The sequence below is a fragment of the Myodes glareolus genome, chromosome 3 (assembly GCF_982192425.1).
Source record: "Myodes glareolus chromosome 3, mMyoGla1.1, whole genome shotgun sequence".
NCBI classification, from domain to species: domain Eukaryota; kingdom Metazoa; phylum Chordata; class Mammalia; order Rodentia; family Cricetidae; genus Myodes; species Myodes glareolus.
In genome coordinates, this window is record NC_142028.1 from 127,242,664 (window position 1) to 127,255,736 (window position 13,073).

Genomic DNA, 13,073 nt, shown 5'->3' on the forward strand with positions numbered 1-13,073 from the left:
TGCAAGAAGGTGAAAGACACTACCGGATCCCTTGAAAGCATGACTGCAGCTGGCTGGGAGCCATCGCATGGATGGGGATGCGGAACTGAGCCTGGATCAGTTGCAAGAACAGTACATATGTTTAAGTGCTGAGCATCTTCCCAGCATAAAAGGTTTTAATCTTACCAAAACTATCTCTCTCCAAGATTTCTGGGTGTGAAACACTGGCTAAAGTCACTGAATCAGAACTGTGTTCCGTCACTAGCTCCTCTCTGCCTCTGTCCTCCTAAGGTCTGGAAATCTGCTAATTTTGTAGATTACATAATCCAGTAAAAACACAGGCACTTCCCTGGTCACTGGGGACAGAGTGGTAAGAGCAGACAAGTCCTTCTGCCTAGCAAATCCTTCTAGAAGGAAAAGCATTGTCACAAGAAATAAAATTGGATTCTGATTCACAGTCCTTGGTTTGAGAAGTTATACTAAGGGGAAATGCCCCGTTCTTGAGGCACGGCCTGGGCCCAGGGTCCATTTGAATCTGGAGAGTAATGAAACAGCCTTTTGGACTTGCCATCTTCTCAGTACCCCAAAGTCACCCAGAAGAGACAGAAGAAACCAGGCTGAGAGGATAAGAAAGAGGTCTTACTGTCCTGGTGTTGCCAGGAGCTATCTGGAAAGCAGACATTAGCGCAGTTTGGCTCGTGAACCTTTCCCCAGACAAGCTACTGTCCCACCCCACACGCCTCATTTGTTGCTGCTGCACCTATAATATTACCCCCACACACACACACAGCAGTAAAGGAAAGGAAGATAGAGTCCCCACTCCTGTTTTGCCTGCAGATTTTGGGATGGTGTGGTCTTCAATACCTTCCAACAGGACACAGCTCAGCCTCCACATCTAGATAGTGACAGTCTGGACCACTAAAACCCCATGCATCCCAACCATATATGGAAATAAAACTTGTGTCCAAGTAATAGAAACCTAACAGAGTCATCAGGAATCTGTGTGCATATCCTAGATACCTGCTCACAGTCCTGGGATTCTTAATCAAAAAGGAATGCTCTAAAATTGCCCTGAGAGTTCGTTCACACTGCATGGTCAGGATGAATGATAGTTTCTCAGCGGAGAAGTAAATGAAACAAGAAAAATCCAACTAAGGCAGGTATACTTTTTGTTCACCGTGAGGAGATTCAATAAAGATCTCCCCAGTACTCTTTGAGTACCTCACTTCCCACTGTCTGCCTCACCAAATAACAAATTCCCTTATCAACTCTGCCCATATCAAGTCAAGTACCAGATAGAAACCGAACCACTTCTAGGTGCGTCTCCATCCCTCAAGCCAGCAAACTATGGATGTGGGACAGTTTGTCCCAGCAATTGTTTAGGCTTTCCAAGACCTGGGTGAACATGCATAGTGTCTTCATTCCCTTGCCATTTTCCAGCTGTCCCCATGTGCGATTGGGCCTCCTTATTCTTGCACAAGCTGTTAGCACATCTAGTGTGGCTGTTCCTCCTTCATCTGCCTAACCTGTCAAAACCTTTAAGCATCTGTTCACACTGACTCCCCTCACAGTTCTGGACCAGTTTCCTGTTCGATGACCCTTGAGCTTGCCCCCACTGCCACCTTGCTGACCCTCTTGTCTTCTGCCCCAACACATCAGGAGCTTGTCTATAAGCTGTCAGTCACCTGACCAGAGTTAACATGCTATTCTACCTCATGTGGAATATAGAATATTCAACAAGCCCCACCGCCACTATGAGGATGTGAATAGCAACCATTATAGAGTGTTTCATGAGACTGGATGTACTTATAATACATAAGCAACAGCTGAACTCTCTGTACTTTGAAATCTCTTGATTCATGCACTGTGGCAAACTCTTACAGCTGGGCATAAAGAGAAGGACGCAGTTAACAAGACAGGCGATCAGTGGGATACAGGATATCAGGATAAGCTACAGGTGTGGGCGGAGAGATGGCTCAGTGGGTAAAGGACCCTCATGGGAAGCAGCTAGCAGACTAGCACAAGTTGTCCTTATTCCGCCACACATGAACTGTGCATATACATACCTACACAAAAGTAAATAAAATGCAATTTTTTAAAAAATACAGAGCATATCATGAAGTATATGAGGAACCACCAAAGGATTACGAGCATGATAGAAATCCCTCAGTTAGCCTTCTAGAGAGGAGCTAGAACAGAGGCAAAAGGAAGAAACCAAAGGCATGAAGCTCTGCCAGAGGCTTTAGGGGGACCCAGAGAGCAGTAGGCAGAGCCTGGGCGTATTGGTGCACTCTCCTGAGCTGAAGCCTGTTCCCTTGCACTCACACAGACATACCCTCTTAAGCACACACAGGTGCACATTCAGATTTTTAGTTGTAGACACAGATCAGAAGTCCATGATAGAGGACTGGCTTGTGAAGGTGCACAAGCGTGTGAAAGGCCAGAGTTATGACTAGTGAGTTGAGGGCCTGCTTGCTCCTAGGCCTTGTACTCAGGCCTGTGAGTCTTGTATTTTCCACATAATCTTTGAGTCGATTGGGGCATTTTCTTATTAGACCTTCTCTTCAGCTCTGCATATCATTTGGATTTGGTAGTGTTCATATTCCCAGTTTATAAATGGGTACACTAAAATTGAAGAACAAAGGTGTTTTCCACAAGATCTCATCATTGGTAAAAGACAGAACCACAATCCAAATGCATATCTATTTGATGCCAAGGCAACTGCCTTTTCTCTATCATAGGAAATCTGAAATGAGTTATGAATCAGGATTGGGGTAGTGGAAGAATCCTTCGTGTGTTCCGTGGAAACAGGAAGACTGGTGGGAAGGAGAAGGAAATATAGCCATTATTTCTTTGGTTGGATCATTTCCTAAGACTTGGAGAGACAAATATTGCATGTTTTCTTTTATATGTGGATCCTCAATTATACGCAATCACCTGTATAGAGATGATATAGCCATAGAGGGGTGGATTTCATGAAATTAAAAACCAGATAATCTGGGAAAAGGAAAAACAGCTTGGAAGGAAGAGGAGAAGAACAGAATAGAAGAGGGTGAAGACAGTCAACGTACACGATATATGTACTGGACTGAGAATGTCTGTATGAACTTCTCCGTGACGCCCAATTTGTAGATGCCAACATAAGAAATAGCTCAAATCTTCCAAATAAAGTGGCAAAAATAAAATAACTCCCACTGTTGGTTTACTGCAAGCAATGACAGGATGCTGAGGTCCCCTCAGGCTAGAAGATAAAAGAGGGGAGGACATTGGGGGTCTCTCGAAAGGAAGTGCAGAGCTGAGACACAAGATTCCCACCAGCTGTTTCCCTCCCAGGAGAGCATCAGGGCTTAGACAGCCGAGTCTATTGTCATCCGTGTGTGTGTTGAGGTAAGAAGGGCTGTAAGGACTGAACTGTATCTTTCTTTCTCAACAGGCTATACAGAACAAAAATTGTGAACCTTCACCACAGCCAGTTTGTAAGTGTTCATTTTTGATGCCTTTTCTTGGGGGGAATAATGGCATTTCGTATAGTTTTAGGATGAAAGTAATTGGGAGTGGGTCTTTAATTGATACATTGCTAAGCCAGGGGATACAGAGACACTTAAAGAATAGTGAGGTTCCTCACCCATCATTAAGAAGGCAAAAATGGCTAGGCGGTGGTGGTGCTGCCAGGCGGTGGTGGTGCTCGCCTTTAATACCAGCACTCGGGAGGCAGAGGCAAGAGGATCTTTGTGAGTTCGAGGCCAGCCTGGTCTACAAAAGCTAATTCCAGGACAGTCTCCAAAGCTATAGAGAAACCCTGTCTCGAAACCACCCCCCACCCCCCCAAAAAGAAGGCAAAACTGTGTTCTGACACATGTATGATATGTGGCCTGAGTCCAAACTCACAGCTCACAGACATGCTGGGCATGTACAGTCAGTCGTCTCTGACAGTGGTTATCCTTCTGGCTAGCTAAGTGTGGATGAAATTAATCAAGTCCGGTTAAGGACTGAGAGCAATTCCCAAAGCAGCAAAAGTATACAATAGAATCTTCTTTACCACTATAGATTCTATAGTATAGAACATGTTTAACTTTAATACAAAAGCCAACATGAAATTGTAAGTTCCTTCTCAAAGACTAATGAGAAAAAGGCCCAGAAGGGAAAAGGATCTGCCAAGGTCATGAAGCAACAGAGTGGATGCTACTTGGCCCCATCCCTTCTCTGCTGAGTTATCCACACACTTCACTGGATGCAGTAAAAGAAACATCAAGAATATGAAAAGTCAACTGGCCCTGACTAGAGGGCCAGCTACCATGTAAACACAGCATTCAAGGTAGAGATTGCTGTGCCCATCTCAGAGATAGAACTGTGTCCAGGCTAGGCAACTCACCCAAAGTCCTTTGCACGCAAGACTCTTATTCCCGATTCTCCATGTCCCCAGCGGTGCATCCTACAGATACTATAGCTCATGACAAGCCAAAGCCCACAATACATGAAGCTGAGCGGCAAGGCAAGGGGTCAATGCTCCTCTCCCCCCACAGGTGCTGTCGTCACTCCCTTAGCCTTACTCAAAGCATATTTCTTGTTTCGTTACAGACACACCTTCCAGAGCCAAGCCAAGGGCGCACCTAACAAGTAAGACTTCCTGTACTCCTTTGAACAACATGGGCGATAGGCCTGAGATTTCTTTCATTATATCACCAAAACTCACTGTGGTGGCTTCAAACTGCCATCAGAATTGACAATCAAGGATTTTGAGTAACTTCTTCCCTGTGACAAAGCCAAGGACCCATGTCTCTCGGGTGCTCAGTGTTCTTCAGTCGGCCTTCTGCCTGTCCTTTTTGTTTTTCTCTGGCATACACACACCCAGCCATCCTGAAGTGGTTTTCCTCCATTCTGTGTCCTCAATTCCGGCTCTCATAATGGCTGAAGGATCTCTGGATTGACTTGAAGGGGCCGGAGGGCAAGCTCAGTGGATGCTGCCGCTTCTGAGCCTGAGTACTGAGCCTGAGTACCTGCAGTGCTGGTGCTAGGTGCAGGCTGGTCAGAGCCCAGAAGCTCCCTGGACAGCCGGCTGCTGAGACAGTAAGCTCCATACTCTGTGAGGTCCACCTCAGAAATGAAGGTGGGAAGCCACAGAGGACGATACTCAGTGCCAACTTCTGGTTTTCACAGGTGCACGCACACACACACACAAGCACACAACATACACACATGAAGAAAACATTCGGGAAACTCCGACTCAGACAATGATTTGCATGTTCTTAGTCTGACAGATACGCAGCGGAAGAGTTCAAAGTTAAGCTTGCTTTTTTTTATTGCAGCAGGCTCTCTATTCCGTGTCTGACTGCTGCTGAGCTAACACGGCTTATTGCATTCAGTGCTATGAGGGTTGCCTCTCTAGAGACACAACAGGACTGGTTTATGCATCATCTGAGAAAACATGTCAATCACTGCATCATCCACAGTGAAGAACCACCAGATGTGACTAACAAAGATGTCTATATGGAGGCTCGAGAGTTTTCCAAGAGCCACTTAATGTAGAGACTAGATGAGTTCACACCCATTCAAGATTGTGCCAAGCTTGCAAAAGAAACCCTAATCCAGTCAGCAATGGGAAAGATACCTTAGAAGCTCCAGAGTCTAGGTTTCTGGTCACCCGCTGGATGTGCAGGTTGTTGAATTGTTCCTTAAGGCAGAAGCTAGCCACAAACTATAGTGTCAGTACATAATGGTGATTGCTGTGAGTTTCCAAAGCAGTTATAGGCAGTTAAGATGGTTTTGTTGTCTCTAATAGTTTTGTTGTAAATTATCCTATTTGACATTAGTAGTTTGAAACAAGTTTGGTTCTATCCATTTCCTTTAACTATAGACATGTTTCATAAAACATCAGCTAATATGTTTAATTTAATGTAGAATTAGGAGTGAAGCAAGCATAAGAACATATGAAATATAATAAATAGCACAGGCTTACTCTTTAATCTGTCTAAATGAAGCATGGTATTTTATTTGAACAGAAAAAAAAAAACAAGCTCAACTGTACCCGGTTTATTTAATCTATAAAATGTCCGCATTGGTTCTGTCCACTTAGTGTTCAGAACAAGGCTCTAAAGAGCCCAGTCCTCAACTTCCAGATGAGACATCAAGGTGTAGAAGAGAATAAAAACATGCACAGTTGATTAAAGAGACTTGCATGGTGCAGAATCAGAGTTGGTACTGGGCCCATGCAGCCCAGAGCCCAACTTCCTTCCATCCCACAAGTATATTTCATGGACTTATATTTGGCTCTGGCAGTGTGGGAGAGGAATTGCCGAAATGTTCTGAGTCTCTAGTCCCAGCATGTCCTCAGGAAATTCATTATTGATTACTGCCTGTTTTGTGACATTGGACCACAACCAACATTGTGATGTAATGACAAGGTTGATCTCTCTCTCTCTCTCTTCCCTTTCCCACTCCCTCTCTCCATTTCTCCCTCCCTCCTTCTCTTTGGAACAGAACTTGTCTGAAACAAAAGGCTAGGAAAGATGAATGCATTTCCCAATAGCCATGGATTTTACACCTCCCTTAGTCTTTCTCATGAGTGGTATTTGTCGTTTTTAGGTTTTAGGGTTTTTAGATTCTGCAGATGACACGTGTACAAAAGGAATTTTTCTAGAGGGAAGGAGAAGGGGAGAAAGGAGAGTACAGTCATATATTCCATATTGGTGGGCAACTGTTTTCAGGATCTCCAGCAGACAGTCCAATCCTTGGATGATGTAGTCTCTCAAAAAAATGATGGAGCAGTAACAAACTCTGCACTTTTCCTCCTGGTGTACGTTAAATACTTCTGGCTTTTAACACCCCATACAATATAAATACTTCTAGCTTTTAACACCCAATACAATGTAAATATGTCTAGCTTTTAACACTGGTTAAAATGCAAATATTTCTGGCTTTTAACACCTGATACAATGTAATGAGTTTTTACTATAATACCTGGGGAAATGTTCAAAGAAAAGACACTGTGTAGATGCTATTTTCCCTCAATATTTTGTTTTCTGAATTGGGGTGAATGATCAAGCACAGGACTGTGTATGGTAAGGATGTTGGTATAGTGATGTAAATATTACATTTGGGAGCAGGCTTTGACACAAAACTTGCCAGTTTCTCTAGCTAAGTTCAAAGGATTTTTCCTTGTATAGAATGGGTAGGAAAAGCTGGAATGAACCAGGCATAGAAAAGAAGGATAATCAGGGCTAATCTGAGAATGTCTTAGCTCAAAGCCAGCCTTGTCTTCCAGACAGTGGGTGCTAGTCATGCTGAGGGTAGGCAAAGCTGAGGGGCCTGGAAGAACAATTCTTCATGAGTTTTTGCCAATTGGCCAGTGAGGATAACAGGGTGGACTCATCATTCATAGGCCCCAGAATGGGGACTGACAGTCTGGTGTCCGGATTTGTCCTGGATAAGAAAGCTGTTAGCAATAGGTTCTTTTCAGGTGCACAGAAGAACAAAGGGATTTTTTAACTTTCACTGCATCCATGTAGAACAACAATTTGTGAATAAGAAAACATTTGATGATGAGCCAGGAATGAATGACCACACCAGGACACAAACTTCAATTACCAGGAATGCACAGCTCCGAATGTGGAGGAAGTTACATCAGCTCCTAGAGTCCCAAGGAAAGGGAATGCAGAAAACAGGGACTGGAAAAAGTGCTTGCATTGCAGCCATGAGGACTTAAGCTTGAATCTCCAGCAACCACTGAAAAATCTCGGCACAGCCGCTCATGCCTGTGTCCCTAGCACTGGAGTGACAGAGATAAGTGGATCCCTACAACTTCCCAGCCAGACAATCTACTCAAGTTAGTGAACTCCAGGCTTAGTGAAAACCCATGTCTCAAAACCCATGTTCTTCATAGGGTGAGGAACAACTGAAAAGGACACCCCATTTCTACCTCTGGCCTCCACATGCACCTGCATGCACACATGTAGACACAGCACAAGCATATAGGCACCTGCACACACACTAGGAAAACAGGAAAATAGCACACGACTTTATCAAAGGCCACAGGTCCTGCCCTGTGTCAATTAAACTTCTCTCCTCTATTTGCAGTTCTTAAACAAACCCCAGGGCCACATCTGCAAAATCAGTTTCCCGCTCTGCATTGGGAACATGAACTAGGCTTGGCCTTCACCAAGAACAGGATGAACTATACCAACAAATTTCTGGTGATCCCTGAGTCCGGAGACTATTTCATTTACTCCCAGATCACATTCCGAGGGATCACATCTAGGTGTAGCAACATCAGCCAAGGAAGACGACCAAACAGGCCAGACCTCATCTTCGTGGTTATCACCAAGGTAACAGACAGCTACCCCGAGCCCGCCCACCTCCTCACAGGAACCAAGTCTGTGTGTGAAATAAGCAGCAACTGGTTTCAGCCCCTCTACCTTGGGGCTATGTTCTCCTTGGAAGAAGGGGACAGGCTGATGGTTAATGTCAGTGATATCTCCTTGGTGGATTACACAAAAGAAGATAAAACTTTCTTTGGCGCCTTCTTGCTATAAGGGGAAACAACCACAATTAAGTAGGGCTTCCTTGACCCCTACTTCCCACTTTAATGAGGGGTGTGGGGGATCAAAGATGGGAACAGTGGTTTAGCTACATCATTTAGGAACTCAAGATGATTCTATCTATATGTTTTGGACTGAAATAGTAAATGGAAAACTCAGAAGAACTTGTGTTTGCTAGAGACCTGCTGGGTTTTAAAAATTAAAACAGCCGACTCCAATGGCTCCATCTACTGCTCTCCAGACATGATGTTTCTGAGATGTCCTCCTTCCCGTTCATTGATTAGTTGAGAATGCTTAATCAATGAATCTCGTCTGGCTCCATGGTCAGAAAAGGGGAATGGAATGTTCTACCTGCATCTGTCTCCATGGTGCACGAGAGCACTGAGCAGCACAGACTTATTGTAAGACTCTCACAAGAGCAGCCAAAATGATCTGCTCACCTCCTCTACTAAAAACAAACTTTGTGTCAGGGACCTTCAAACGTGCTCATGGCTGATCTGAGCGGCTTGGAAGTTTAACCAAGACAGGGATCTTCTGGCATCCCGGGATGCCTGAGGCTCTGGGAAGTTCCCCATAGTGTATTCATTTTGCCCCTGTTTGTGGAAAACTGGAACTCAAATTTTCTCTATTGAGTTTGTTAACTATATATATAATATATAACTATACATAATATATTGTGTGCATGTGCGTGCGTGTGTGTGTGTGTGTGTGTGTGTGTGTGTGTGTGCATTACTGTCCAGAAGGGCATTACCAAACATTCGTAATTGGACTCGAATCAGCACTTCTGTTTCCAAGGTACCGGTCCCACAGCAAACATGAGGCCACTGCTTTGTAAAGCAATATGGGAAAGAATGCTTTCTAAAAACGTGGTGGAGTCAAGGGTGGTGGTACACATCTGTAATCCCAGCATGGGGGAGGCTGAGCCAGGAGGACTGTCATAAGTTTGAGGAAAACCTGACCTAAGTAGTAATTTTATGACAAGTCTGGGCTATATAACAGGATCTCATTTAAATTAAAATTTAAAAAAAAAAATAGAACATAGGCTGGTCCTCAAAGATAAAGTAATATATTTAAGGATTTGGGAAAGAGGGCATGTGTTTTGGAAAATAGTTAATTTAGTGAAAAATGTTTTGCTGGTTAAATGTTTCTCAAAAAGCTACAGAACTCAAATAGATTCCATAAGCATTTATTTAGGACTTACTTGCCCTGGGGACAGAGAAATAAATTATTTTAGTCTCGGATCCACCCATCCTAACAGATTGGCACCTCCATCATTTGTGAAGCTTTACATCACTCTGGTTGTGTTAGCTAATTAATCAGCTAACCTGAGACGCATTGGTATTTTCTTATTATGAATATGGGCACCATTTGAGGACAATCAGTAACCGAATGATTTGCATTTCCTCTTGAGTGTTGTTATAATAGCTAAGCAAGGGCAGTTTCCCATAGATAAACAAGAGAGGAATGTAAGAATACAGCTCCCTACGGTGAGAGCCAGCCCTGAAACAACAACCAGTAAGAGATTGTTATTTCCTGACCTCAAAACTTGACACAAACACCTTTGAAAATACTAGAACTTTATGAATGGCCTAGAGGTGCTCTGGAAAGGCTCTGTCCCCAGCTAAAGCAAAAGTCATAGTCATCTTTCAGAGGTCATTGGAATTTTGACCTTAGCTGGCTTTGGATCTGTTTGGAAAAACACAATTTCAAGGCTATAACTTCTGAGTTGATTTTGTTGTCTAACTAAGGGATAGTGGGAAAAGAAAAGTGTACTTCTACCATCTCTTGGAACATATTCGGTTCCATGCACGCCAGAGTCCTTGGATCCATTTCCGTGCAAGCTACTTTACCCCAAAGGAAATTCCAATGCCGTGCTTGGCAGTAACTCCTTGGTTTATAGAAGTCCACGAGTTCACTGTGCACAAGGCATGGCCATTGCCAGCACTCTCTTGCGTGGTATTTCTCTCAAGTCCTTACTCAATCAGGTTTCCATGATTGTGACATTAAGTATTAATTTCTAGAGCAGGTTTGTTTATATCCTGTCCCTTTCAAAATCCATGCAGATATGCCTGGCCTCAAAATCCCCTGGCTTAGAGTCCTGGGACTGCCCTGCTGTGTTCAGTATTTTATTTAAGCTTACATCATTGTTCTGAATGTTGGCAGTATTATAGCATATTGGCTGCTAGCCTTTGGAGAATACAATGCTCGCTCCGAGTGGCTGCACTTGTGCCTTGCTAACTCTTCCCGAGCTCTGACACATTTGCCCCTTCCCTCTGGCCACCTTGGGGACCCTCACAAGCCCAAATGGCTGTTACATTTTTAGAGTGATGCAGTCTGTTAATGGAAAAGGCAGAGCTGGAAGTCTGCCGTCTTCCGACTCTCTACGCTCGGCAAATGACACTGTTTGATGCAACTAGAGGAGAAATTGAAGAAAGGTGGGAGAAATATCTTTGACTACCTATGGGGCAATATAGAAGAGTAAGGAGACTTACACATGGTGCCTATACCTAAATCAAATTTCTGCCCCCAAATAAGATTTTTTTTTTAACCTGTTAGTGACAACTCATTCCCTGGAGAGTTTTGTAGCAGCTATTGCATCACGGAGGTCAGGAGAGGGAGTAAGTCAAAGGATTCCTTTTTCAAATCTATGGCCATGTGGTCACCCTTCTATCCAATCATAACAAACCTGACAGCCCTGCCAAGAGTTTTGGGGTTCCCATTGGGCTAGAAACGTAATCTCCCCCACACTATCAACCCTGGGGTCTTAACCAGTAGATAAAAGGTCATGGGATTTTAGAACTGGCATGAACTGCAGAGTTTTCTATCCAAATTCACATCACTTCAAGAGTGAAGAAACACAGGCCAGGCGAGACGCTCTGCGAGGCTTGGTGCTGGGCAGTAGCTGGATGGAACGTGGAGACTGATCTGGGCTTCCTGTCCCCGACACCGTGCTCAGCAGCCTTTCCATTTGATCTTGGGATTGCTGGCTGGTTGGGGGTTTTTGTTTTATTTTCTTACTTTTTGAGCACCTGTCACACTTAGACACCTTCACGACAAGAGGGTCAGTGACAGGAAGTCCTGCTCTGCTGTGTGCACGCAGGGGGAAGGAGACTCACAGTAGTGAGTAAACAGAACCGTGAACTTAGATGATTTTAGTCTTAAAGTGATTAAGACACACCATTTTCCCCTCTTTTGTCTCAGAGGGCATACAGGCTGACCCGATAGAGGTGTTCGCCTGATTTTAGTGATAAGCCCTATGTGCTTCCATTGGTTGTATGTTTTATGTTAAAACGTCACATCGCCAAGGTAAAATGCATATTGTATGTTCTTGGGTCCGTAATTAACTAGTATGCATCACATGTATGAATTCTAATCTCTGTCAATGAAAATTTATGTATGTTAACATATATAATAGTTGTAATTTAATAAACTGGCAATGAAAGCTGCAGGAAATTGATTGTGCCAATTCTTTTTGATATAACACAATTCTTTTCTGATTCTTTGTGAATTTTACATCATGTATCCCAATCCAACGCACCTCCCAGTCCCTGTATATCTGTCTCCATCCCACCACCCCAAAAGAACCCCCCAAAAATAGTTAAAACAAACAAAAAACTCACCTTACCCCTCTGTCTTTCCAACGCCTCTCCATTTCTCCCAGTGACAATGGGTGCTACAGTGTGTCACAGAGTACAGCTTTGCCCAAGCAGCTCTACGGCAAAATGGTCATTGCAATGGTTCAAGGCCTCTGGCACACCGTCCTCACTGGACCCTCTCCCAAACTGCTCTCGGTTCCTGCCGCTGCCCCAAGTCACAGAGGTCCTTCTGCCATCATTCCAGGACAAGTCTGTTCATATATTCCAGCAGGTCATAGATGGGATAGACGTCAGGGTGTATCAAACCAAGTCCCAGGATGTGGAGCTGGATGGTAGCTGAGCCGATCTGTCTGGACCACTAGGACCATCACCCTGTCAGGTGAGGGGCAGAGCCAGCTCTCCCACATCCATGTTTAGGGGTGGAGTCATCTCTCCCAAGTGTAGGGGGGGTGGAGAGGACTCTCCCAATGAGGGGTGGAGTCCGCTATCCCAGGGCCAGTGAGTGGCAAGGCCAGCTCAGCACAGCCTTTGGATTTCAACATGAATGACTCCTATGACCCCTACAGTAGCATGGTCCATATGTGCAGAAGGAACACAGAACCAGACATGGCCCTTGGCAGCTCAGGCCCAAATGACACCATGGCCCCATATGGCAGCACAGGCCAACCAGACTGGCATGGCTTTGGTGGCAGCATGGCCCTCAGACATCAACATGGCCACAGGTTGCAGCCTAGACCCCAGGCATCCATGTGACCTTTGGTGGCACCAGGTGCCATAGATATCAACACAGACCCTGGCCACGGTAGGACCACAGGCCCAGACATGATCCTCACAGCAGCCCAGGCCTGGATGTCACCATGACCCCAGGTGGCAGCACAGGGCGCTCAGCATGGCCCCCTGCAACAGCATGGCCCAAGGACACTAACACAGTCCCAGGTGGTGGCTCAGACCCCTGGCATTGATC

General features: G+C 44.7%; 1 protein-coding gene across 1 annotated transcript in view; it reads left to right on the forward strand.

Annotated features, from left to right (window-relative positions):
* The window catches only part of Tnfsf15 (TNF superfamily member 15), an 18,758-nt gene extending 6,792 nt beyond the window's left edge, over positions 1–11,966 (forward strand). Inside the window, exons 2-4 of the mRNA XM_048459255.3 lie at positions 3,413–3,455; positions 4,558–4,596; positions 8,053–11,966. Coding sequence (XP_048315212.2) covers positions 3,413–3,455; positions 4,558–4,596; positions 8,053–8,507 — 537 coding nt within the window. The 3' untranslated portion in view covers positions 8,508–11,966. The remainder of the gene's footprint in view (positions 1–3,412; positions 3,456–4,557; positions 4,597–8,052) is intronic.
* The last annotated feature ends 1,107 nt before the right edge of the window (positions 11,967–13,073 follow it).